Raw genomic sequence first — 25,036 nt, 5'->3', positions numbered from 1 at the left:
AGGACCATATCTCTCCAAAGAGGCCGGTAGCCACAGTCGGATGGAAAGACTGCTCAAATGTCAGGTGCATAGCTCCAAGTGACTTTCGTACCAAATCCCAATGTTCCCATGTATAGTCTTCATAAAGAACCAAGTTCGATTCGATGATAATCAATGAGAATCAACGGATACCATTCGAAGAGCCAAAGAAGCTAGCATGGTCAATTGATCCTTATTAGACAATCAGAGGAAACCTCCATCTATATTTAGATTGAATCGTGAGACACCGTCTTAGCTTGTGGGACGTTGAAAGCGCGTGTTATTTGATGGAAACGCAAAAGTAGCTCGGTTCCTTACTATTAAAGGAGCCCCGCCGTCATAGCTTTAGATCCTCTGACTGGAGAGATCTATTGGGCACAAAAAGATAGCATAACAAGAGAATTCATTGTGAAAGACTTGACCTGACAAAACTTATAATAGATGTCACCTTGCTTGACTGAATTGATGTTAATGAATAAGTCTATACGTCCATAAGCACACTAATGTTACATAGTACAAAGAGTAGGATAGGAGAAGCGGAACCCATCAGATAACCAAGTTTTGGTTTATGCACCAAAGCCATATAAAGTACGACCAGAACGCTTCAGAGCCTACAAAATAGAGATTAGATAGACACAAATGATTTACAATAAAAATGCTTACGTAGACAACGTCCAGCGCAGTGACAGTCTTGCGCTTAGCATGCTCGGTATAGGTTACAGAATCGCGGATAACGTCTGCTTGATGGTCAGGAAAAATAAGCTAATACCACAGCTTGAACGACTTACTCTCCAAGAAGATTTTGAGAACACCTCGAGTCTCCTCATAGATCAAGCCTGAAATACGCTTGACACCACCACGACGAGCCAGACGGCGAATAGCGGGTTTGGTAATACCCTGGATGTTGTCACGAAGGATCTTGCGATGACGCTTGGCACCACCCCTGAATAGAGCCATGGTTAGCTTTGAAAAGGAGAATTGCTGCTGTAGACTCACTTTCCGAGACCCTTTCCACCTTTTCCGCGGCCAGACATGTTTTTTTAGTGGTTTGAAGAAAGTGTAACAAGGTGTTAGGTGTTAGAAACCCAAAGAGGGGACGAATGTTTGAATGCTGAGATGACGTCCTGTAACGTCTCTTTTAATTCCTTGTGAGACATCAAATACCAAAGCACAACCAAACATCTCCGACTCACGTGTAAAAACAAGATCACGTGCGCTGCACGTGATCCACTAGCGCTAAAGAAATACATTTCTTGCGTCATTTCTAATACTCTGCAGGCACTCGACGCGTAATATGAGCTCCGCTTCAGGACCACCCGAGTTCCTCACGTCAGTGATATCTGCGCGTGATACAGCACCTAGAACCATTGAACAGCAGAAAAGGGCTCGAGTCACACTTACATATGCGCAAAGTCTCGACGCGAAAATAGCTGGCGCAGGTGGACTGCCTCTGACGATTAGCTGCGATGAGAGTATGGTCATGACGCACTGGTTGGTGAGGCATTACTGTGGGTCATGTTGCTTTCAGACCTTAGCATAAATATCATTCTTCTAGGATGCGCACGATGCACCAAGGTATTCTAGTCGGAGTTCAAACAGTTTTAAACGATGATCCTCAGCTAAATGGTATGGCAAAAGTGTTATATTCGAGGTAAATTACTTACTGTACCACAGTACGACGACTACCCCCTCGTGATACCCCATACCCTTGCCCCCGCCCGGTCATTTTGGACAGTTATCTTCGCACTCCTCCCACATGTAAGCTTCTGCAGAATTTTGCGGCGGGAAATGGGCTGGCCCCATATATTATATACGGAATGCCCCTACTAGACTTTGGAGAATCTAAAGAAATCAAAAGACGTAAAGCAGTTTTGGAGGACGCCGGGGCTATCCTCATAACTGGGTTTGAACAAGACGGTATGTCTTCTGGATCATGGATATGATATCACCTAATATCTTCTCAAAGGACAAATCGATCTCGCTGGTGCTCTGCGCCTCCTGAAGCACCGAGGAATCCACTCGGTCATGGTCGAAGGGGGACAGCGAGTAATATCATCAATGCTAACTGGCCGCCACATCGACGGGAGTCCTCTTGTTGATGCCTTAATTATTACTGTTTCTCCTAGTCTAATAGGATCGGATGGTGTGGGTGTGCTTCAACAGGGCAGGAAGGTGAGGTCACGCATGTTTTTTTTTGTGTGTCATTTTCGTTTCTAATACTATATAGCTTCCTTCATTGAAACATGTTCAATCAGAGCAGTTCGGCACAGATACCGTGATTGCTTGCCGTTTGGCTGATTGAATATACAATCATTGCATACATGTTATTCGGTAGATCTAAGATAATACATACTGCTTTCTTGAATCCTACATGGATCAACTTAGATCCCTCTTTGCTCTGAGTCGCTGGTCCCCGCATACACATACTTTTGAATACCTGATGTCACACGTGATATAATCAATTACATTCCAAAATCTGCTCCATCTCCAGCGACTACCATTAGCGCGACTAACAGTATCTAAGCGGTTGGATATGGCACCTATTACAGAAATCACCTCTCTTTCTCAACTCAATAACATTCTTGAAAAGGCTGCAGAATCTAAAAGGCTGGCGGTAAGTAATATTGACTCACATCTGCAATGCGTTCGAGTCGATGCCCTGGTCCCGATAGATACTTGATTTCTACTCAACCACGTGCGCAAAGAACAGCTTGAAATCTCATAATACATTTAAACCATCGTTTTAGGTGTCAACCCTGCAAAAGTATTGCTCCGATTTATGAGGGACTCGCGGAGAAATACACAAACGTAGTGTTCCTGAAGTGTGACATTGGGACTGCTGAGTCCGTTGCGGATGTGAGTGTTGGATCTGTTCGAATAGTTAAAAGTCCAGCACTGAAATTTAAAGATTTAGGAATATGGAATCATGTAAGTTTACTGGTTTATGGATGTCTAGTACCATCAAACCGAGAGTCTCCAATCTCGTAGGACAGTACCAGCATTTATGTTTCTAAAAAATGAGATAAAGGCAAGCCGATAGCACCATTCGACTTTTCCAATCTCATTGAATCCTTTCAGGTGGATCAGGTACATGGCGCTGGGGAAATGTAATCTTGCTTGATTGGCGCCGTAAACCATTCATCTCATTTTTTATAGGAGTGCAAGAGCCCTCGAGAGCGCAATCCAAAAGCATGGAATCGGAAACTAAGATTATTCATGGCACGCATGTTCGAGGAGTCCTGGTACCTTTGTATCATTACTGAACCATAGTCCTATTCCCTCATATCGCATGATCATTGATACACGTGAATGCACCGAGATGTTTCTATAACCCAAGCGAGCTGGTAATCGGTCACCGAAGACCGGCCGACCGATGTGGCTAACAGAGGTTCTACATAACCGTCGGTGGGTATACCAGTGCAGCGTTTAGCGCGGATCTTCCGGATCTCCGGGGGCATAAACGAATTAGGGAGCACGCCATCATGAGCTTGCCGAGATTACTGATTTAAATATCGAAGCGTGCCTTGGATCTCTCAAAAACCACCATCACTCACCATCTGCTTCATCTTTATATATAAATACAATGGCTGACAAGATTGTACACATTGCATCCTTGGAGCAGCACAATCAGCTGACCAAGGAGGGACTTGTAGTAAGTTATATGTGTGCTCGATATTGCAGATTTTCTGACCGGTAAACAAGATCATTGATTTCCATGCCTCCTGGTGAGAATCAAGCCAAATTGTTTTGAAAGTCTGGTTACTAGAAGGTCCTACTGTTGATGGATAGGTGTGGCCCTTGTCATATGATTGCCCCGACTTACGAGACACTCGCTGGAGAGAATGAAAATATTAAATTCTTCAAAGTCGATGTTGATAATGTCCCTGATGTTGCACAGGTAATGATTTCGTACTAGAAATTGTCTGCTATGGCTGACCCCATTACATAGCATTATAAAATCACGTAAGATCTATTGGTGGCTATCCTATCGATCTGGCTAACCAGCCTCTTTAGTGCAATGCCTACGTTTGTCATTCTTAAGGATGGAGAAAAGGTATGTATTCCGAGGGGAAAATCGAGTATACCAGCTCTAAAGTATTATGAAAGATTGACGAAATGAAGGGTGCCAACCAAGGGTGAGGCATCCGAATGTCGTGTGGCGTTTTGATGATCTAATCGAACTGTCAACAGAGGTCTTACAGGTCTTATTCAAAAATTGAAGAATGCCTGAACGTGTTGCTGCTGGCCGAACATACCTATTAACATAGGAGGCTCTGAATGTATATAAATCTGAACAATAATAATAAAACTGTATCAACGATAAGAATAATAATGGAGATATCAGAGCTCTCTTTTTAAAAAATAAGTATTTGTCAACTGAAGCTAGAGCTGTGCACAGCCGCTCAAGCTACAAGACCTCAAGGTTACCACCACCGTCGGAACTGGAAGTTTAATTCTTGGTTGCTTTATCTACATATTCATAAATACTATGTCGATCACTCATATTGATTCACTATCCCAACTTAATGATATTCTTAAAAAAACTGGAGATAAACTTTCAGTAAGTTCAGCACATTTGTTATATTATTCTTGTGCAAACTAACGCCGATGCCAGGTTATAGATTTTCATGCGACATGGTATGTAATACATGAAACTACAAAACTCGCCATAGGTGCCTTATCGATGGCCGAACAGGTGTGGCCCTTGCCACGCAATTGCGCCCAAGTTTGAGTCGCTGGCGAAGGAATACACGAATGTGACCTTTTTAAAATGTGATGTTGATGCTGCATCCGAAGTCGCAAAGGTGAGTAGCTGAATGAACTAGTCAGGGAAGTAAATAGACCGACCCGAGCTATTTGTTAGCAATATTCTGTTTCGTAAGTGTGTCACATCGAGATACTTCGATCACTTAAATTTATATTCAAAAGAGCTATGCCTACATTTGTGTTCATCAAGAATAGCAAAAAGGCGGGTAGTGTAGGATAATGCAGCGAGTGTTACTCTGAACTTTTCATAGATCGATCAAGTACGTGGTGCCGATCCCAGGTGAGAACGAAAGCATGATCTTTCATGTGTCATATTTATGACCCGCACCATAGGGCACTTGAAGCCACAATTCGTTCGCATGCTACTCCGGGTGCATTCTCTGGAAAAGGTCAAACTTTGGGATCATCTGGTACCACGAACACCAATGATAACAATGCTGGAGGTCGTGTCCTCGGCATGGACCCCCAGATGCAACTTCTTTTGGCGTTGGTCGGCGGGTATCTATTCTTGACATACTTCGTATTTTGAGGGTAATAGGATAGCCGTGGGACTTGGTGAATCGGAAAAACCAGATTTTTGAACTTGCTTTGATGGTATATCACCTGTATCTCCTAACTGCTTTAAGCATATATTACATGCCACTGTTCTGAAAGCGGGGCGACAAACCGGGTCATTAACTCATTCTGCCATCTTGAAATAGTACTTGGATATATCTCACACTATACGGTTGGAACCGGGAATTGTGGTGTTAGGGGTTTGCGCGTTTGTCCAACAAGGTTCGTTCGTCCAATGTCGCTGATATGGATGTCCGACTTTGAGATGGTCAAGATCAAGTTGCGTGACGAACACCACAAACTTTATGAGAAGTTTTGGGAGTGAGTTCAAATGAAAAGTATTTCTTAATAATGGCTAAATTTGACTTTATGAAGAAATAATGCATTCAAGGTGACTCGGCAGATAACCTCGCTCTTGGATTATCATACCGCCCTCATTCAAAATTTGAGTAGATTCCTGTCTCAAGGCCACCATATCAACCATAATACTGATGTGCATAACTCATAGCTTCATTACTGTTGTATCGATATCCGTATCTGAAACCACGGCCTCGAGCTACGGCGCTTAGATCACTCTTCTCTAGCTACAGGATACTATCGTTCACGGAATATGAGAAACAAGTCGGTGCCCGATGAACGAGATTCGTCCAGCGTCGCAGATGATAAAGATTCAAGCTGTTTGCTAGCATTTATGGGAAATACGTACCCTTTCGGACCAAAAGTGAAGTTATAATAGGGTTTATTTATCTTTATATTACGCTATATATGCATACATAGCTAGAAAACCATGTACATTATATCCATAATTGACGTGAAGGTTGTTGTCGAGTTGGGTGGTATATAGTAGATTATGTGGCCAAAGATCGCAATTGACGCCCATCGCCACTGCCATAACGCCCATCGAATAACTATACTGGCGCCTGTATGTTTGCCTTGCTTCAATACCGGTGACCATATTTTAGCTGGTTTACTCGTAGTCTTGTTTACTCCTTGTTCATCCACACACGAAACCACCAAATCAATGGGTAAAAAAGGTGACACATTCGTTTACGCTTGGAGTTTCCACTGCTCACACATCTGTATTCTATCTCTCCCCTTTCCCTGCCGAAAAACTCGGGTACGCTGATCATGATTGGCGCAACCTCTTCAGCTCCAAGTGAACTTGTTAGTATGGATATCGACGCTATTGAATCACTCTCGAGCCACTCTCCCCCGCGCTCTCCCCTTCCCGCTGATGCCCCTGCTCCCTCGTCCCCCGAGGTTCGCCCGCTCAACGTCAAGGATGCCTTGTCCTACCTCGAGATGGTCAAGGTCAAGTTCCAGGACAAGCCAGATGTCTACAACCACTTTTTGGACATTATGAAGGACTTCAAGAGCCAGGCGTGAGTACTCTTGCCTGTTGTTGTTGCCTCTGTCTCTAACTTGGTCTAGAATCGACACACCTGGCGTCATCGACCGAGTCTCGTCGCTTTTCAACGGTCACACCGCTCTCATACAGGGTTTCAACACTTTCCTCCCTCAAGGTTACCGTATCGACTGCACTGTCGACGAGCACGGCCACAGCCTTATTACGGTTACCACTCCATCCGGCACCACCACCCAAACAACCGGCGGTCCGCCCTCCGCCCTTGCCTCTGCATCCATCATCCACCCGGACTTGGCCCTCACCCAAAAGAACGCCCCGCCCAAGGTCGAGTTTAACCAAGCTGTGAACTACGTGAACAAGATCAAGCAGCGCTTCGCCTCGGACCCAGACACATACAAGCAATTCCTCGAGATTCTCCAAACCTATCAAAAGGAGCAACAGCCCATTGCAGAAGTCTACCAAAAGGTCAATGTCTTGTTCGATCATCACCGAGACTTGTTGGAAGATCTTCAACATTTTTTACCCGACCATGGTGAGAACGATGGGGGCGCTCCTCGTCGGTCGGTGCGTGATGATGGTGCGCCGCCCAGCGGAATGCGTCAGATACAGTCCGTCAACGATAAAAAGGCCCCAAGAAAAGACAAGTCAATCAAGAGGAAAGACATTGATGATGGTGATATACCTCTCACAGATAATTTGCATGGACCTAGTGGCTATCTTTACAGGCTTCCAGGAATCATTCCGAAGCCACAATCAAAGGAGGGCCCGGAAACGAGGCCCTGGAAACCAGAAATGGGAGTACTTCCAGCAATACAGTCCGAACCTGACCTTAGGACTGTTAGTCTTCCCAGCATATCCTCTTTGCTTTCTATCCTCGCCACAGAATTAGGCACACCTCCATTTAAGCGAGCTAGAACTGACTCCCGAATTGAAATGGATTCGGTCCAAAAGCCGTTGGAACCATGTACCATAGATCATGAGGGCCGGCAAGTTATAGCAGGAGACTCTGTGCTACCCATGCGAGAAGCGCGGAATGTAAGGTCAAGAGAAATGGCAAGTATAAGCACATATCCTATTGTGTCCTCGTGTTGGTTCAGGAAGCCCCTAACACTAGGTAAAATAGACGGCTTCCGGGATGTTCGAATGTCTAGTGAAGCATGGATGCTCGAACTTGCAAACTTCCATCAACCCCAATTCTTTCTCCTCATATAGGGTCGCAGAAGGCGGCTTTGGTGATGTCTGGAGAGGAAGACTAACTGATGGGACAAGCGTGGCTATTAAGGTCTTGAGGTATAGCTTGGTTCGTTCCGATGAGTCAAAAGATATCAAGGTCAGCCATTGGCTATTATTATTATGCCTTTGGTTACACTTATTCAAGTCAATAGCGTGCCATGCGCGAGATATACAACTGGTCAAAGCTGGAACACAAGCATGTACACAAACTTCTAGGAGTTACAATGTTTCAGGAGCGACTTGGAATGGTGTCAGTGTGGATGGAGCATGGTACTCTAAAACAGTATCTGGATCAGCATACAAATATCGATCGCCACAAACTGGTAAGCTGAATCTGTGGTAGTATCATCGGTCCAGGCGAGGTTTTACTTGCATTCATTTAGTGCTTTCAAATAGCAGAGGGGGTAACGTATCTACATAGTGTGGATATGGTAAGCTGAGTTAATACCATACAAGTAGCTCCGAGCGACTGAAGTATGCTCGTAAGGTTCATGGCGACTTAAAAGCTGTAAGAACTGGTGCTCTATTCTATATAAAGCAGTATGATTATTCAATGAAAACACACGTGCAGAGCAACATTCTTGTGTCGTCGGATGGCACTCTAAAACTTACTGACTTTGACTACTCCATTATCTCGGATTGCAGTGTTGTATTCTCTGCGACTACCCGGGGTGGTGGGGGGACTCTTCGATGGATGGTATGCCTTCGATACTCTGAACTGTCCGTCCATTCAATGCCCTCTTAGGCTCCAGAGCTTTTAATAAGCGAAAATCCTGTAGAAAGGAGCAAATTCACTGATATATATGCACTCGGAATGGTATGTATTTTATCTTTCAGACACCGTGTTCCATGATGTTTATTATCATCTAGACTTTCCTTGTGAGCACAAAAACTCTGTTTCACACATTGAAATCAACCTTCCCGAACAGGAGACTGTAACAAACGCTCTTCCATACTCCGAATGCCAGCGCGATGCTCAGATATACCGAAAACTTCATCTTGAAGAATATCCCAAAAGATCGATGACACACTTCCCCGATAATAGACTTGGCAATTCCATGTGGGAAATATTGATTAAGTGTTGGGATTATAATCCTTCCTCCCGACCTACCGCAGGTCAAATCCTTGTGAGTGAATCTAGAAAGTGCGCACTTGCCAATTATTGACCAAATGATACCATGTATAGGTCACTCTTGAGACCGAGATCAATCTTACAAATTAGGATGCTATTCATGTCCGAGATGACTGTTTGTGCATAATAGGTAGCGTGCAGAACGACCTTGATTTATTACGCGTATATTCATTTCTCTGGATCAAGTACAAGCCTGCTGGCTGTCGCAGTTTCCATCTCGCGATTCGTATCTTGCGTGGATTATATATATATGCGTATAGACTTATGTTTGGATTGCCTCCATATTCCATGGCTCACTCTCAGTTTTCCTGCCATACCTCTCTCGTCATCTCCATATCCTATCGATTTTTTACGCTATGTAACCTGCTCCAAGACCTACCATTTTTGGATGGCTACGCTAAAAGCGATTGGTCACATCAACAGACCCATCCAAAAGTGGAGCGAACCTCTAATGTGGGCCAGATACTTGACCCACCAACGCAGTCCATCGTCTTAGTCAAAGTACAGAACTTACCTCTGCTGCCAACACCAACTGGATGGGGGTACTTCAATACTTCAATTGGCGAGATCGCATCCTACGTGCGTTTTCTATAAGCAGTCAAACATTTACCGAAGGCAAATTGCCAAAGGGAAAAGCCACAGAAACACGATACGATCAAATAAAATACAGGGTAAATTGAGACATGATTGTGTGGTCATTATTTTTGTATACTGCTATTTAGGATCGTTAGTCAATCCGATAGTTAATCAAGCCTCTGGAACTGTTGAATCTACTGCTGCAGTTGGATATCTGCACCACTTATCCGAAATGAATGTCACAGTCCAGGTTCCTATGCACACACCGTTAGTTTATCATTAAATCCAGGCATCGTCCATTAACTCACCTTCTGCAGCTGAGAAAATCGAATGCTCGTTTTTAAATACGTTCGATACAGTATGTGTTTCCACCACCTTGGGGGGCGTCTTGGACTTTTTCTTCGGGTCGACTAATTCGGTACGTTGGTATGTAAATGTGAACGGCGGTTCCCCAGTCAGTCTGAACACGATCTCAGCCTGGTCACCTATTCCCAGTTGTCAACAATTAGACCAAAGCACAATACAAGGCACTTACCCTCACGAATATCTTCAATTATTCGGTTTCCGTCACTGACACGGGCGGTCGGCAACTGGTGAATCTTCATCTCTACATCCCGCACCGCAGTCTTGCAATAATTTTGTTGATGAGCGATGCTCTCAACCCGGAATACACCTGGCTGTGCTGCCACACGACCGAAACGAGAGGAGGTGGACTTGGCCAGTGTATGCTTGCCATTGAAAGTATATCTTGGAGCCGGTGGGTTAGTCGATGTACGCTGGGGCGAATTAGTCATCGCTTACCCTACTTGCCACGGTGCCGTTCCTTCAAGCTGGAAGTTCAAGACATCTCCAACACAATAGTCGACCCGACGTTCCAAAGGAATGATTGCTGCGGTCTCTGCGACATCGATCCACAATGATCTCTCGCTCGCACTCCCTAGTTCAGCACATTTAGATGCGTCGCGAACTTTTTCGATAGCAACCTGGTGTGGACCAATAGTGCTGAACATGTAGTCGGGAACGTTGACCGCCCACTCATAATCGCTTGTGATGATCTGTGCATGGTGAGTTTCCCCTTCAGCCAGATTGCGTACGGCAATGGATAGTGTGAATGGCGGGGTGCCGCTGAGGGAGAGTACAGCACCAGGGTCGTGCGAGAGGTTCAAGTCTGTGTTCAAGCAACGGGAAATGCGAGCGGTTGACTTGAAGCGGGCTGATGGGCGTGTTAACACAGTTTGCTCAAGGCGAAGACCACGCGTACGACGTGTGTCAAGACGGACGCCATTGTTGTAAGTCGTATCTGCAAGGTGTTGGAGCGCATAGACATGCGTGCCAGGTACGCTTGTACGCATGGCGAGCCGAGTAACATTCTTGAGGGAAGTAAAAAGATTCTCTTCCACGTGTGACTTAGGATCCGTATGCGAATATGTAACTTGGAATGGCGGGCGACCTGTAAAATGATATATTGTCAGTCTTTGTTCTATTCAAACACTTTATGGGACCTGCCGATAAGATCCACCTCAGCATGATCCTCCTCGCCTGGACCAAAAGTTAGTGATTGCTTTCACTTGAAGGAGAACTACCTACCTGCACATACAGGTGGCCGTACGATAACTTCCCGTTCCTTGTCGAATACACCAGCAGAATGGGCAAAGCCAACAGCAGGCAGAGGAATCCAATCGACGTGATAGAAAGCGCCCTCGGGAACAACAGCACCAGGGCAATGACGATCGAAAACCTAAAGAATTCAGGTTGAGATTATTGCGTCTATAGGGCATATGGGACATGAGACTAACGGAAACAATCTCGTATGTACCCGCGGCTTTGACGGAAAGCTGGCTGTTTGGTGTATGCAAGACTTGCTTGTGAATCTGTTGGCTACCAGGTGCTCGGTACTCAATACGCCAAGGCTACCAAAGGAGTGAGTTGGATGCTCGAATACAATGAATTAGGCTGACCTTATCACCAGTGAGGCGCAGCGGGAGTTCGGCCTCAGCCTCGTGAGGGAGGAGAACACGATGTGAACCATCTTGACTGTAGAAGCGAGCAGTTGGCTGTAAAGACGCCAGGGCTTTAGTAGCCGCCGAATCCCAAGCGCAGATCCACAAACCTTCACGCGTCTAATTTCAACACTCATCTGGGTCGAGCTCAGCGTACGCTTGCAACCATTGCCATCCTCAACGGAAACTAATAAACTGAATCAGCCGGTGCTTCCTGAACAGACGCACAAACGTACCAAGATCCAACCCAATCTTTCCACCTCGTGCATGAACCTCCTTGGGAATAGGTACCTTGACAGTTTCTCGCTCCTTTTCCAGACCCTCGAACTTCATAACCTCACTTCCAAGTTGCATTTCCACTTTCCAAGGACCCACACCGGACAACTCGAGCGCAACCTCGATTTCCTGGCTTTCTCCACATGTATCAGCGTTTGCGTGAGTGAATTTCGCCGTTGCGAGCGGGTGGACGACTTGAGTAACGGTTCTTCCTGGGCCAGTGAGGGGTACTTCCGAATAATACGCATCCGAAATAGCGTCAAAGCTATACGTGTAGGTTCCGCTCTTGTTAGGCTGAAGCTTGAGTTCTCCGCGAGCGCCAAGATAGCGTTCTTCGGATTTAGTGGTACCTTTGCTGTCCGTGGTGGTATAGTGAATACGGAATGGTGGTGTGCCGTCCATGGTAAAGATGGTATGGATTCCGACATCTCCGGAGCTAAATCAAATGAGGGTTAGTGCTGCGGCATTTTCATTTGATCGGGCGTACCATTCGTGAATACGCTCTACTTCGACTTCGGCACGCGGTAATGGCACCTCGACAACCCGGCAAACCTCGGGTGAGCGAACTACGCCCTCGCACAAATCACCGGCCACACGCGTCAAGGTGTATGTCCCGGCCTCGGTCACGGGGATACTAATCTTATTCGAACCTGGGGTAGCGGGGAAAAACTTGGTCCAAGGGGTCGGAGCCGTGACTTTGTCGATTGCGCTCGCAACCTTGCCTGCGACTTTGCCCACGACGCCAGTAGCACCTGCTGAAGCCGACTTGCTAGTCTCATCTGGGAGGAAGGAAATGTGCGCGCCCCATCCGTCTTGTTCATCATAGGACTCGGCTTTAACAACCATATTTGAATGTCCCTCTTTGCCTTTGAGGAGCTGAATATCCTTCCCGGGCTGGCATTTCTCAAACGCGGCGGACGGGCGAGAGAGAACATCAAATGTGCGAATATGAGCAAAATCCGTGTCGCTGATCTGGTGGCCGTGCTTGAGAGTGCGCTGTGGAAGAGCGGGGTTGACGCTGTTGCCGATAGCGTCCGAAAGATTGGCGAGAGTAAAAGTATGTCGACCAGGGCTATCAAACGAGAATGAGAGCGGAATGATCAAATCTTGTGCCACGGGGACACCTTCGATCTACAGAATCATTATCAGAGGTGAAAATAACTCAATCTAAATGAGGTTTACCTCTTCCTTGCCCTCGATACCTCGAATAGTAAAGTCCTGTCCCGACCGCCTGGTGCCATACTTGGATTTGGGCGTGACGGCGACACCCCACTTCAATTCGACAGGCGCTACTCCGCGGGCACGTACATTCATATCCACCTTTTCCCCCATGCAACGATTACCTCGGGCCTCGTCCCGGGTAGGTTCAAAAGTAACACTTGGGCATTCGACCACGACTACCTCGGAGTAACGGATCCTAAAGTCCGCCCCTGTCTTGTCGAGAACACGTTCGAGTCGAACCACTCCCGGCTGAACAATACGGACATGGCCCAAACGCTCAGACTTGGACAATACGGGCTCGTCAGAATTGTACTCGGCGGGCTTCTCTTCCTCCTCATCTAGTTGATCCCATTCGTCCGCCTCACTAAGTTTGATCCTAGGTCTGGTTGGCACAGGAGTCTGGGTATGAGTCATAAGTTTTGTCCGCGTAGATGAAATAGATTTGAGGTCGCTCCAGGTAAGGTTAACGTAGGTCCGGGGGCCTTTGTCACCAAGAGGAGAAATAGAGTATTGGAGGACGTGAGGTTGCGAGTTGTTGAAGACAATAGGAACAAAAGCACTGTTGTGCGTATGAGGAGCGAGACAGTAGGACAAGCCTTGTGGATTAAGTTTGGCCGTACTAGAAAATGAAATAAGGTCATAAGTGAAAAAAGCTATTTGACATTAACTAAACATACTTGATGGGTGAAAGCCGTACAGTATGCTGTCCAAGCAAGTGGGCAGACGCATCCACGACTTGCCCTATCGTGACTTTGCGCTCAGTAATGGATATTTGAGTATCTGGGTTTAACCATGGAATGAACGCCAGAGGTTGAGGTAATGTGCCGGCGGGTATCTACTCTATTTGAGTAAAGGCGACATACCACTCGGAGTAATTTACTTACATGCCAATCACCAAGGGCCGCCCAGTTAATGCACAACATCATCAAGAGTTGAGCCAACGTCACTCGCAAAGAAAAGTTGAGCCGTGGTATACGAAGCAGTGGCAAAGTAAGGAAGAACAGAGCATCGAGGGCATCCCATTTAAAGAGCAACCAAGACCTCTGGGATGCACTGGCTACAACATACGCTTGAAGAATCTCCCATACTTTTCTTGCCTACAACAACAGGAATTAGCGCCAGGATGAGATACTGGAGATCCAGCTTACCTGACAAAAGACAGCCAGTCCTACGGCCAGTAAGCGCTGTGTGGGCGCATCGAGGAAGTTCTCAGAGACGAGCGGACGGGCTTTGTTTGGCTCAGCCATGGTCGCCGCGTCGAAAGACGTAACGATCACATGAGCGTGAGTCCGCGTCACAAAGTCTGGATGAGTCAGCAGCTCCAAGTTACGTTTCCTGTTACACAATCCATCGATCGTATAAAACCGAAATGAGCAGCACGGCTCTTCGCCGACTTGTTCAGCACACCTTCCACCTGCGTGAACTTTCTACGTCTGCTATGTCTCGTGGGTACATTACTTGTATGTATTATCAGACCTCTGACTTGAGCAGGCTACACACCGCGTCTGATTGGTGCTCCCAATACCCTTGGTGAGCGCGTTTGTTACTCCAACCCTTATCCACTGCTGATCGAGTGCCAGAGCACCGCGTATTCATCGAACAGGATGGCCAGCCGGTCTCGCCTTTCCATGATATTCCTCTATTTGCTGACCAGAACAATGGCATTCTGAACATGATTGTCGAGGTTCCTCGTTGGACCAACGCCAAGATGGAGATCTCCAAGGAGGAGTCTTTCAATCCCATCAAGCAAGACATTAAGAAGGGCAAGCTCCGTTTTGTCCGCAACTGCTTCCCCCACCATGGCTATATCTGGAACTACGGTGCTTTCCCCCAGGTAGGCCATCGATTTATACTTCTAGTTTTAGGCTGACCATATGCACTCTGATCAGACTTGGGAAGACCCCGGTCAAATCCACCCTGAGACCAAGGCCAAGGGTGACAATGACCCTCTCGATGTCTGTGAAATCGGCGAACAAGTGGGGTACACTGGCCAGGTCAAGCAGGTTAAAGTCCTTGGTATCATGGCTCTTCTCGATGAAGGCGAAACCGACTGGAAAGTCATCGTCGTCGACGTTCACGACCCTCTTGCGTCCAAGCTGAACGACATCGAAGACGTTGAGCGTCACCTCCCTGGCCTCATCCGCGCGACCAACGAGTGGTTCCGCATTTACAAGATTCGTAAGTCAAAAATGAAATTCTCAAGAACTGGCGCAATTCTTACGTCCTTTTTTACTTGATAGCGGACGGAAAACCCGAAAACGCGTTCGCCTTTTCAGGAGAGGCTAAGAATAAGAAGTATGCGACTGAAATCATTCATGAATGCCATGAGGCCTGGCGCCGTCTCATTACTGGCGAGACCCCTGCCAAAACTCCCAATTACGAGCTCTCTATGTGAGTATTTTTACGACACCACGACTATCCATTTACGTTTATCGGATATCTCTATTACCTATGATCACTTATCACATTATTTTACATAGTGCCAACATAACTGTCAAGAACTCTCCTGGATACGTCGATAAGTCCAACGAGATCTACACCTCCATTCCCCCGGATTCGCGCAAGCCCCCAGCGCCTATCGATCCTTCTAGTACGTACTGTATATCTACACATACTCCCATTGTATTGACGCCGCATACAGTCAGCAAATGGTTCCACATCTCGTCCGCTTCGGTCTAAAGTACTGCGTTTTCATATACTTTGTACCACAATTGCGCATATAACCCAATTGAAAAGTTTATTTACCACCCAAAACGAGAAATATCTGTGCTGTTCTATTACAGGTAAAGTAAATAAATCAAAAGAGCGATGACCCATATAACGAGCAGAAGACGAGAAAGCACGTATTGATCCGAGTTGGCTCCAGTTTTGATTCCTAACGCCCAAAACGTGACTACCGATTTCCGGACAAGGACTTAGTTAGATACGTACATCGGTTGAATTCGGCTTTAAGTAGAAACGTACCTATAGATAAGATAATATCAGTAAAATATTTAAAATAAATATTGCGGTCCGTAGACCGTCCACTCTGAACTAGCGTGTCATCCTTGTGCAGGGGCCATGCTAATCTTCTCTGTATCGTTCCAATTTTTGTATATGTCACTCCGAAGAGGACAATTTCTGAAGGGATAGCCCGGAGTCCATCCTATTACAAAAATTCTCACTCCCGGCTCAGTGGGTCCCAACAAATATCAATTCATAATGGCTCCCAAACTTCGAATAATGCTCCCAGCTTCTCTGAATGTTTATTCTCAGTGGAAATTCATACTATATTCTCCCAGCATCGTACAAGAGCAACTATCCAAGGTAGTGTGAGTTTATCACACTGGTGCAGAATCGGGGGTAAGTCTGAGATAAGACCAGTAACCATCACGTGATGAGAATAAAATCGCGCCAATGTCACTCTTCCCTGACACTCTCACCATGTACATACTTATTCAATATCTTGTACGCAAGACGTATTGAAGGCCGTGATGACCGCGAAAGCTCCGCCGATCCTTAAAAGCTGCAATACTCTTTTGTGTCGTCGGTCGTATTATCCTAGCTACTAGGTATCCGGGCCCCGAGTTGCTAGATAATTACCATCGGCCTTCTTTGAAACTCTCTTACACATCCACATCAAGGCTATCCAGTGAACAATAAGCTCTTCGCCACAGAACTCCACAGAGAATTAGACGCTATAGCACAACAATACGATGCCCAACCTTTCCGACCTACCTTCCGAGGTTTATGCAGTTATCTTCTCCCACGTTCCACCGCTTGAACGACAAAGGGCAGTGTTGAGTTTGAGTCGCGCTCTCCCAAGATCGCCTGTCCCCACCAGCCAGATCTATAACCACATTATTGTTTATACAGCTGCCGCTGTTTTTCATTTGTACAAGCACTTTCGCCACAGAAAGGAGCAGGAGGCTGGTCTATACAATCCTAGCGAACTAGTCAAGTCAATCAACGTCCGTGTATGGATCGTCGATGCGGATTTGGTCGCCAATCTCCTTGCATTATTGCCGTCTGTTCCAAATATTCAAATGTGCGTTGGAACTACATACAGCCCGGAGCATTTGCACGACATTTTCACTCGCCCTCGACTCACTCTTCGGACTTTGCAATTGCGATTCAAGCCTTATGTCGAGAAAGCCACATACATGCCATTCCTCAAGGTGCGTGGTATCTATATAAAGATATATTAAGAATAATTTCATATTGATTTTGATAGGGTGCCTACTTTGATTCGACTATCACTCAACTCACCAAATGGCCGGCAAGTGAAAATGACTATCTTAGGCACCTGTCGATCACGCAGGACACGATCTCGTACAAATCACATATCCAGTTCGCTCAGCCACTTGTACGTCCCTCTCAGCCCTGGTTGTCCAACGATGTCCAGTGATTGATTATATGGTGTCACATCGCATAGGCATTTTTCTCATTCAAACCTCTTGCCGAATTAGCCGTTTCTCCTATTGGCCAGCAACTTCGAGCGCTACGCGTATCTGTACCTGCAAAACCAGTGATAACTTATATCGGCTCCGCTGCAAATTCGTTCCCACACCTTACTTTCTTAGACATCTCGACCACAGCACTACCACCGCCGAACGCCGAACGGGCGATTGGGACCCTACTTTCGCGACTTGCCCGCCTAGAACACATTGTCATTGATCGCAATGCCGGACCAATGCCCCGTGATTCTTCAGGGTGGGCGTCTCTGGGCCGAGCATGCGCACTAGCAGGAGTAGACAGGGCAAAAGAGAAAGAGAATCAAATTCAAGAATGGATGGATAGGAAGAGACAAGAGGAATCAGCAGCCCAAGGGGAGGAAATCGAAGGACCTCCCCCTCTGGCCCCTTTGGACCCAATACATGCGCCTCGCGTTCGACGAGGTCGACGAGGCTTGGCTACTGCAACAATTTCGCTGCGCGACCCCCGGCCCGCACCTGTCGCTTCCCCCAGCTCTGCTTCATCGTCCACCCGTGATCCAACTGCTCGTCGCGTACGCATTGTGCCTTCTCCACCGACTCTACAAACGTTTTCAACTGCATATGCGGGTCCATCCAACCCCTCGGCTCAACAGAGATCTGAATGGGGCCGAGCTTTCGTCAGAGGGTTTCTAGACGGTTGCAACACTTTGAATAAAATCTGGCAACGAATGCGAGATTCTGATAATGTGCGCGTCATGAGATTTACCGACACCGACTTGGAGCTGTTTCATGACGATGACGATGACGTGCCCTCAGCCTTTCAAGGAGTGGCTGACATTGCGATAGCTGGACATTGGATTGGATGGGAACCGAGTCCACCGATTATATGCTTCGGATCGGAACGTGCCGTCATCGGGATAAACAAACATGCAGACGATGGTCAGCCCCTAGCAGACATGCTTGGTGAGATGCGAATCGGGGATCCTGGGGCGTTTAATACCACTCTATCTGCGGAAATTTCCAGTGATGGCGAAACTCCGGGTGCCGTGGGTACACTACCTGTCATGATCGTAAACGATCCTCCGAGCTCAGTCGGAGGACTTTGGGCAGAGGAAAGCTTTATTGAATGGGGGCCTGGACATACCGATGGCTGTGGTCATGATATTGGGAGGCGAATCTTTGACTGAGATACCGGTCCAGATCAGAATCCTTGTACCGTACTGCATTTGGCGTGTCGCATATTAGAGTTTTGCGTAGGGCAATTACAAGTGGCCTAGAACTGATGTATAAACGGCCAAACGGATGTTCTTCGAGGCCGTGTCGCCGACTAGCAGCTTCGGCATTGTTTCCTATTCCACAAGGTGCTTAGAACGCATAGTAAATGCATGCACACGATATGGTTCGATACCACGGTGTGCGTTGATGCCCGAATGTCGACAGCGTCGGCCCGAGAGGGCGTTTCATCGCTATCTTCTATCCGAGCGTAACTTAACTCGAACGATCAACTACTTCAGCCTTCATTTCTGCACCCCTAACTTCTGCCGATCGGCTATTGCCAGAGGATCTTTTTTATGTGCCATACTTGAAGTGCTAGTGCCAGCCTATCACTTCCGAGGGTGATCGGACAGCCATATACCTATATTTATGCAGTACATTAGGTTCTGAAGATCGCATTTCGCGCTGCGCACGTCAACTAAATATTCGTGGCGCAATCTTCAAAGTCTGCTTGTTAATACAGCATATCCGACGTGCGTGTCTTTTTCCCCGAAAACGACACGGGGCGGGGGTTACTGATTTGCCAATATTTGTAACAGCTGTACCTTGAAAGCTCGGAGCCGATAGGAGACCCCCAAGGAGTGTTAGTCTGCGGCAACTAGTAGCAAGTGCTCCGCCGGTAAGTTAGTCGGCTGTCGGGGTCCAAGGGATGGGGGTCATGCATGATCAAGTGTCTGTAAAAAAGCGCATATGATATAGTGATTGAAATGCAGGTTACTGTTAGGCTATCAAAGTAACCGGAAGCGGAAGCAAAGTGAAATGGTTCGGGTTCCGACCTGCCCACCGGTAACTTGAAGCAAACACATACCGACTTTGCAGAGTCGCGTTCGGTATTGTATTTTGGGGTATTCAATGTTCGACATAGGGAGTTACTCAAAGCCGATTAGCCTGTTCTTCTATCCATTGATCCGGAATGTTAAAGCTCCTCAAAGAGTGATTGGCGCTTTGATGACAGGCAGAAAGCACGTTGGCCCTTTGATTGAGGATCTTCCACATATCATATCTCCCCGCATGCCGTGTTAGCCCCAGCTAATATCTCGCCCCTAACTATATGGGCCCAACTTGGAGTGAGGTGCAGTCTGTCTCTGGACTCGGAAGGGATCTACGTTCTGGCACCCGAACCGGCATTTCAGGAACTCAGAACCACGAGGTGGTGTGTATAAAAGCAGGCATAGGAATTCTGCAAACGCATCTTCTCTATCCCTTGGTTCACACAACCCTGCATCACTCAACGTGTCCCCTGGCAAACACTACACCCCGATCTAGGCGCTCTGACGTCTTGCCTTCGATATCACAAATATAAACCATCGGTTGCAGAACTTGACCCAATCGTCCACCATGCTCTCGCTTGCCCCAGAGCTCGTCCTTCAAATCCTTGAAGAGGCCTACTGGTCTCAGTTTGGGGCCTATACTCTTTCACAAGCTGCTCTTGTCTGTAGCTCGTGGAGGTCTCTATCCCAAGAGGTTTTATTTCGCAATGTAGACCTCACGCGCACCCCCGAGTCACGAGCATCAGCGGCTCGTGCTGCACCGGGCATTCGCTTGGCTGCATCTGGTCCCTCGCATGCAGTCAGAGACACCAAGGCTCAGCCTGTGTCCGAGGCCCGCGCCTCTCGCCTTCGCCTGCTCGCCGCGCTTGCTCCTCCCTCTGCGCCCACTCCTCGCTCCCAACGGGCCACTATGTCCTTTTTCAACGCAATCCAGATGTACTCAGCAACTCCATCCAATCATGCTGCGCGTTTATCGTCACTTGTCCGCTCTGTACATGTCGTGGTCTCCCGATCTGACGACTGCCAATGCGGAGGCGTTCATCTCGGAGGAATTTGTCCCAAGCCTTGTTCGGCAGCATCGCCATCGCCTTGCGGCGCCATCACTGAACGAGATCTGGCTTCATTGCTCCAAAGACTACCACGCCTGCAAAGTGTTCACATTATTCTCGATCGCATTACCTCTTTTTCACCGTTGTTCATCGATACCCTCCATTCCAACTCCACCATCACGACGCTCAGCATTCACGTACGGAAACGGTGGCACTCGCGTACTCTCGCCCCTAACTCCCTCAACAATGCGATCCAGGGATCTGGTATTACTCCAGCCAACTCGGTCGCCGATGAAAGTTCGGATGTGGCCGTTTTCCAGCTTATCCACGCCCTAGCGCCCAACCTGGATGTGCTGGCCCTCGAAGGGGAACTTCCGCGTGATCCTCCCGCTGACCCATCCGTCCCCACGATCCACGATCGTCGACCATCTTTGATGCATTCATTGGACTCTGACGAGGTCACAACCGAACCCGCCCCAGAGTGTTCGCTTCGTGAGTTGATCTGGCGTGGTAAACTCCCACCATCTCCCGCACTTCTCGCTTGGTTGCTGAGCGCCAAAGCAAAGGGAGCCTCTGCCATCAGAAAACGATCGAGATTGGAGGTTTTAGAGTTGTGCCATCTTCCCCCACCAGATGCGCTTGCGGAGCTGCTGCGAGAGCACGTCTCAACCCTTCAGTCGCTAAGGCTCCACTATTTCGAGGCCGCTCACGTAGATGTAGTTCGGCAGCTTTTAGGACGGGGTTCTCCGGCTACCCCAGCTTTAGGGGCTCGAAAACAAAGCGCTTTCCCTTCAAAGGGAAGGTTGCGCGAACTTGTGCTCCATAAGCAGTGCTCGGTTGCTCCAGACATCCTCCGTGCTATTCAGGCACAGCACGTTGCCGTAAACCAGCCTTGCAATAAGACTATACAAGTGCTCCAAGGATCCAGCGAGCATGGTTTCAAGCGGGTTACTATTGCGGGGGGTAATGAGGAGGCTAGCGAACGAGTGCGCTTGGCATGCGAGGCAGACGGTGTCGCATTCCGGAGTGTTCGTGCGCTGGCGCCAGTTTGGTAAAGATAAAATAAAAAGGCCGGGAGCACTAGGTAAGCATATTTTGCATTGTCACTTTTTTCCCTTGTCCTTACCGATTTTCTCATCAGGTTGAATATTCCTATGATTGCTATCCATATACCACCCGCGCTGTATCTCTTTCGATGAATTACCTACTTGAGACTCGGGCTTCTCGATGTATTTTTTTTTTCTTTTCCTCTTGGTTTTTTGGTCACTTTTCTTGGTTGCTTCCAGTTGGTATTTCTTGGGCTCTCCTGCATGCATTGTATTATATATGCCATCAACATAGCTTTGTCAATGAACTCGCTATCTCTCACACAAATCTTTCAAAGACGCCGTTCGTTGGCTAGCCATTTGAGTTTTAGTCATGCTAAGCGCCAGACTGATGAGCGGCTCGTAATTTAGTGCTGATAATTTGATAGAAATGTTCCGGCAGGTGGATTCACAACGGAATTATATTTACAACCAATCAATCAATTTCGAAGGGGTTCATCTATGCCATGAGTGCAATGTGCTTCAGTTCACTGAAATAGTAGATAATCAGAATTATTCCACACATCTCAACAACCAACTCACTTCTCGACTTGCGTCCCAACCTTCATTGGCTCATAGTTGACTTTGTCCTCCTCCAATGCATTCCTTAAGGTTGCGGCTTCCGCAAGCTGTGGAATAGGTTTCAAGTCAAAGTCCGAAGAAAGGTGCCAGAAGAACGTAGACGAAATTCGAATTAGCGGGCGTGTCGGGTTCTGCGTTTTCATACGTTCCATGGCCTACGTATGTGATAAGCACGATATATTTTTTATGGTTCATCAATTAAATCTCGGGATAAAATTCGAAAAGGGAGTCGGGATGTAATTATGCAGGGTCAAAAGGACGCACCCCAAGTGTTCCGTCGTTGACGACAACTTCGTGGTATCCGGCCTTGACCAACCCGCCCGTTAGGTGCTCCAGTTGCTTCCCAGCTTGTACGAGTAGGTACCTTCCCGCTGGGACCTTGACTGGAATGCGGCGCCCGGTATTGCGTGCCCAGACATGCAGCCCAGGGTAACGTGAGCGGCCATGAATTGTCCTATGGATAAATACCGGCATTTGTAAGTGAGCATATACAAATTACCAGCGTGGCCTGTGATCCCTACAAGAAGTTCAGGTCCGAGTGGAAACCGGCCAAGATTGTATCTTTCTTGCCATACTTTATCAAGTCGCTTGCAGTGGGCGCGAGTAAATGGGGTCTAGGATCGTCCCCCACGGATTACTAAAAATCACGTAAACTAGCACTTTTGCACTCACCCATATTTACCGGCATCAGTGAATGCCTCGCGCTCTAACCCAAGGCCAGTAGCCGTCATGCGCGCCACAGCCTCCACAGCCTCTTTCATTTTGAGACCCCACGCCTCGAGCGTGCTTTGCCAAGTATCGGCAAATCTCGCGGGGATCACATTGGGCATATTTAGCGAAGGAAATGCAGTTGGGTATGGAGGAGGCGTTTGCATTTTCCAAAAGAATCTGTTAGCGCCTGTCAAATGAGAAACACCGACACAAAGGGGGACAGGGGTATGGACGGAGTGCGAACCTGCACTTCGGGTCCGGGTGGTGGCCACGGATGTCCAGTGGCCTCTCGCTTGGTGCCAGCCTTTCGATTATTCGTAAACAGGGCTCGTCGACGGCGCATTTTGGTTTCTCAGTGTTCTCGAGAGTCACTCCGACCTGATCCACGCGAGAGATAGCCATGGTGCATTTCATATTAGTATTCTAAAGAGCGATTGTCCGTTTTATCCGTACCTGATACCCAAAGTGCGGTCGCTCGTCTTGTTGTAGAATCTCGGTAGATTGGGCAAAGTAATCCTCAAGGAGCGATAAGAAGGTCTCGTTGTGCTCCTCGGTGACTCGTGTGTCATGCACGATAAGTGCACCAAAAGTGACAAGTGCTTCTGCTGCCTGACGGCCCGAGGTATGATAGCATTTGGGTCAGAAACGTTGAGATGTGACAATGCGTTTCAGGATTAGGTTCATTGTTCATTATAGAGTTGACAGGTCGGGGGTTATCGCATTTCAGTCAAAAGACTAAAGAGTGTAAAGATGAAAACGCGGACCTTGGTACACTCAGCTTGGGCTGCAGAACTCTCTGGGTCCGTAAGGAACACATCCAAATCGACAACGGGAAGAAGACCATCAGGAAGATCACTTTGATTTTGACTTTTGGACATTGCTATTCGTTTTTAACAAATTGTGTAGCTGTGGGGTGCTAAAGTCGTTGTGGAGAGCACTTGCAGTCCCGGCTCCGTTTTTACGCTTTCAGTCCACATGGTTGGCGGAAGTCCTCACCGAACCTCTTCGGGAAGCGAGTATCTAGTGTCACATGTTCGCTAAATTTCTTGAAAGATTCTAGTATCACATGATCGTGTTCAGGTCGCAATCAGGTCGATTAGAATGAAGGTGATATATTCAGTCTCCAATCGCCTCAATTTTACGACAGTGTATTAATTGTGAGCGAACATATAATGAGCTGCCCTACTATCTCGGGCCTCCCGGCAAGCTGTAACTCAATCACTCACTGAATATTGGCGCGTTTGTACTAGTCACTGAGGGGTGAATATACCAGCGCTTCCAAGTCGTGATATGACCAATGCTCGGTTGAATTTATACAAGAACAACCTAGTTCTCATAGTCTGGACTCAGTAGGGCGTGAGCTATGAAACTCGAAGGGTGTTATTAAATAAATATACACACATAGCAAAAGATACGCGATAACGACAAATCTATACAGTATCCCGATTTGATAATTACGTTCTTGGCGCACTCAGCCAAAGATTGGCTCGAGTTGCTCACGCTCATCAATCAACAGGAGCAGGCTATTGAATTTACCATACTACTCGCCATCGCCAACAAATTCGCTCGGATTCGGAACCCTCAAACTTTGGCCACAGCTTCATCTGATGAGGGCTACACTTGTTCACGGGTCAGCTTAAAACTTACTCATTCACTAAACACAAGGTACGCGGGGGTTGGAATTTGTGTAGCTCCAGGCAATTCCAGTTCACGTTGTTCTTTTGTACAGCGTTTCACGAGCAACTGCACCCAATTATTCCGTCAATTTGTAGTTGCATACACCTGTCCAGTTACCAAAACCTGAATATACCAGCGCATTTTTGCATACTTTAGTGTACTTTAACTAAGGTGTATGTGGGCTTCAGAGGTTTCTGATACAAGGAGAGAATCGCTCGATCTTTTGGAGGGTCTGTTCGCGGTGGCTCTTCCGAACCAAGACAGGGAGAAAAGAGCGGCTGTTTTGGTAGGAGAGTAAGGGTAAAAGATAGCGTAAGGTCATAGGACT

The 25,036-nt window shown here is 47.3% G+C and overlaps 10 protein-coding genes across 10 annotated transcripts; 7 read left to right on the top strand and 3 right to left on the bottom strand.

Annotated features, from left to right (window-relative positions):
• Positions 1-584: 584 nt before the first annotated feature.
• Positions 585-1,052, bottom strand: RhiXN_09764 (Centromere kinetochore component CENP-T histone fold; the record flags this gene model as incomplete). Its single annotated transcript, XM_043329580.1, has 4 exons — positions 585-629; positions 682-755; positions 807-961; positions 1,015-1,052. 4 exons carry the CDS (start codon positions 1,050-1,052, stop codon positions 585-587), a joined length of 312 nt encoding a protein of 103 aa, XP_043182414.1.
• Positions 1,053-1,583: 531 nt separating this feature from the next.
• On the top strand, positions 1,584-2,320 carry RhiXN_09763 (riboflavin biosynthesis protein RibD; the record flags this gene model as incomplete). The annotated part of the gene is made up of 4 exons (XM_043329579.1): positions 1,584-1,644; positions 1,693-1,935; positions 1,985-2,190; positions 2,246-2,320. The coding sequence occupies 4 exons, from the start codon at positions 1,584-1,586 to the stop codon at positions 2,318-2,320; spliced, it is 585 nt and encodes a 194-aa protein (XP_043182413.1).
• A 1,281-nt stretch (positions 2,321-3,601) lies between these two features.
• On the top strand, positions 3,602-4,249 carry RhiXN_09762 (thioredoxin; the record flags this gene model as incomplete). Its single annotated transcript, XM_043329578.1, has 7 exons — positions 3,602-3,670; positions 3,721-3,743; positions 3,808-3,916; positions 3,968-3,981; positions 4,033-4,072; positions 4,126-4,154; positions 4,210-4,249. 7 exons carry the CDS (start codon positions 3,602-3,604, stop codon positions 4,247-4,249), a joined length of 324 nt encoding a protein of 107 aa, XP_043182412.1.
• A 258-nt stretch (positions 4,250-4,507) lies between these two features.
• On the top strand, positions 4,508-5,314 carry RhiXN_09761 (peptide-N(4)-(N-acetyl-beta-glucosaminyl)asparagine amidase; the record flags this gene model as incomplete). Its single annotated transcript, XM_043329577.1, has 7 exons — positions 4,508-4,579; positions 4,634-4,656; positions 4,715-4,823; positions 4,883-4,896; positions 4,948-4,996; positions 5,037-5,065; positions 5,119-5,314. The coding sequence occupies 7 exons, from the start codon at positions 4,508-4,510 to the stop codon at positions 5,312-5,314; spliced, it is 492 nt and encodes a 163-aa protein (XP_043182411.1).
• A 1,154-nt stretch (positions 5,315-6,468) lies between these two features.
• On the top strand, positions 6,469-9,161 carry RhiXN_09760 (Tyrosine kinase domain protein; the record flags this gene model as incomplete). Its single annotated transcript, XM_043329576.1, has 12 exons — positions 6,469-6,722; positions 6,772-7,741; positions 7,804-7,820; positions 7,919-8,036; positions 8,092-8,262; positions 8,323-8,370; positions 8,427-8,447; positions 8,511-8,636; positions 8,685-8,756; positions 8,810-8,818; positions 8,869-9,066; positions 9,126-9,161. The coding sequence occupies 12 exons, from the start codon at positions 6,469-6,471 to the stop codon at positions 9,159-9,161; spliced, it is 2,040 nt and encodes a 679-aa protein (XP_043182410.1).
• Positions 9,162-9,818: 657 nt separating this feature from the next.
• RhiXN_09759 (nucleoporin) lies at positions 9,819-14,391 on the bottom strand (the record flags this gene model as incomplete). Its single annotated transcript, XM_043329575.1, has 16 exons — positions 9,819-9,901; positions 9,956-10,132; positions 10,183-10,394; positions 10,449-10,860; positions 10,909-11,097; positions 11,150-11,186; positions 11,245-11,385; positions 11,444-11,557; positions 11,606-11,701; positions 11,758-11,834; positions 11,884-12,359; positions 12,411-13,054; positions 13,106-13,763; positions 13,822-13,979; positions 14,029-14,241; positions 14,293-14,391. 16 exons carry the CDS (start codon positions 14,389-14,391, stop codon positions 9,819-9,821), a joined length of 3,786 nt encoding a protein of 1,261 aa, XP_043182409.1.
• Positions 14,392-14,513: 122 nt separating this feature from the next.
• Positions 14,514-15,823, top strand: RhiXN_09758 (inorganic pyrophosphatase; the record flags this gene model as incomplete). Its single annotated transcript, XM_043329574.1, has 7 exons — positions 14,514-14,589; positions 14,636-14,674; positions 14,725-14,978; positions 15,034-15,322; positions 15,385-15,535; positions 15,625-15,734; positions 15,786-15,823. The coding sequence occupies 7 exons, from the start codon at positions 14,514-14,516 to the stop codon at positions 15,821-15,823; spliced, it is 957 nt and encodes a 318-aa protein (XP_043182408.1).
• Positions 15,824-16,839: 1,016 nt separating this feature from the next.
• On the top strand, positions 16,840-18,746 carry RhiXN_09757 (uncharacterized protein; the record flags this gene model as incomplete). The annotated part of the gene is made up of 3 exons (XM_043329573.1): positions 16,840-17,301; positions 17,358-17,489; positions 17,559-18,746. The coding sequence occupies 3 exons, from the start codon at positions 16,840-16,842 to the stop codon at positions 18,744-18,746; spliced, it is 1,782 nt and encodes a 593-aa protein (XP_043182407.1).
• Positions 18,747-20,172: 1,426 nt separating this feature from the next.
• RhiXN_09756 (F-box-like protein) lies at positions 20,173-21,708 on the top strand (the record flags this gene model as incomplete). Its single annotated transcript, XM_043329572.1, has 1 exon — positions 20,173-21,708. The coding sequence occupies one exon, from the start codon at positions 20,173-20,175 to the stop codon at positions 21,706-21,708; it is 1,536 nt and encodes a 511-aa protein (XP_043182406.1).
• A 490-nt stretch (positions 21,709-22,198) lies between these two features.
• RhiXN_09755 (uncharacterized protein) lies at positions 22,199-23,909 on the bottom strand (the record flags this gene model as incomplete). Its single annotated transcript, XM_043329571.1, has 8 exons — positions 22,199-22,229; positions 22,282-22,475; positions 22,585-22,774; positions 22,842-22,934; positions 22,993-23,208; positions 23,276-23,409; positions 23,485-23,640; positions 23,796-23,909. The coding sequence occupies 8 exons, from the start codon at positions 23,907-23,909 to the stop codon at positions 22,199-22,201; spliced, it is 1,128 nt and encodes a 375-aa protein (XP_043182405.1).
• Between the last annotated feature and the right edge of the window lie 1,127 nt (positions 23,910-25,036).

This window comes from Rhizoctonia solani, chromosome 8 (assembly GCF_016906535.1).
Source record: "Rhizoctonia solani chromosome 8, complete sequence".
Classification (NCBI taxonomy): Eukaryota; Fungi; Basidiomycota; class Agaricomycetes; order Cantharellales; family Ceratobasidiaceae; genus Rhizoctonia; species Rhizoctonia solani.
Note: the sequence above shows the minus strand (reverse complement) of the source record. Positions and strands in the feature narration are given on the sequence as shown.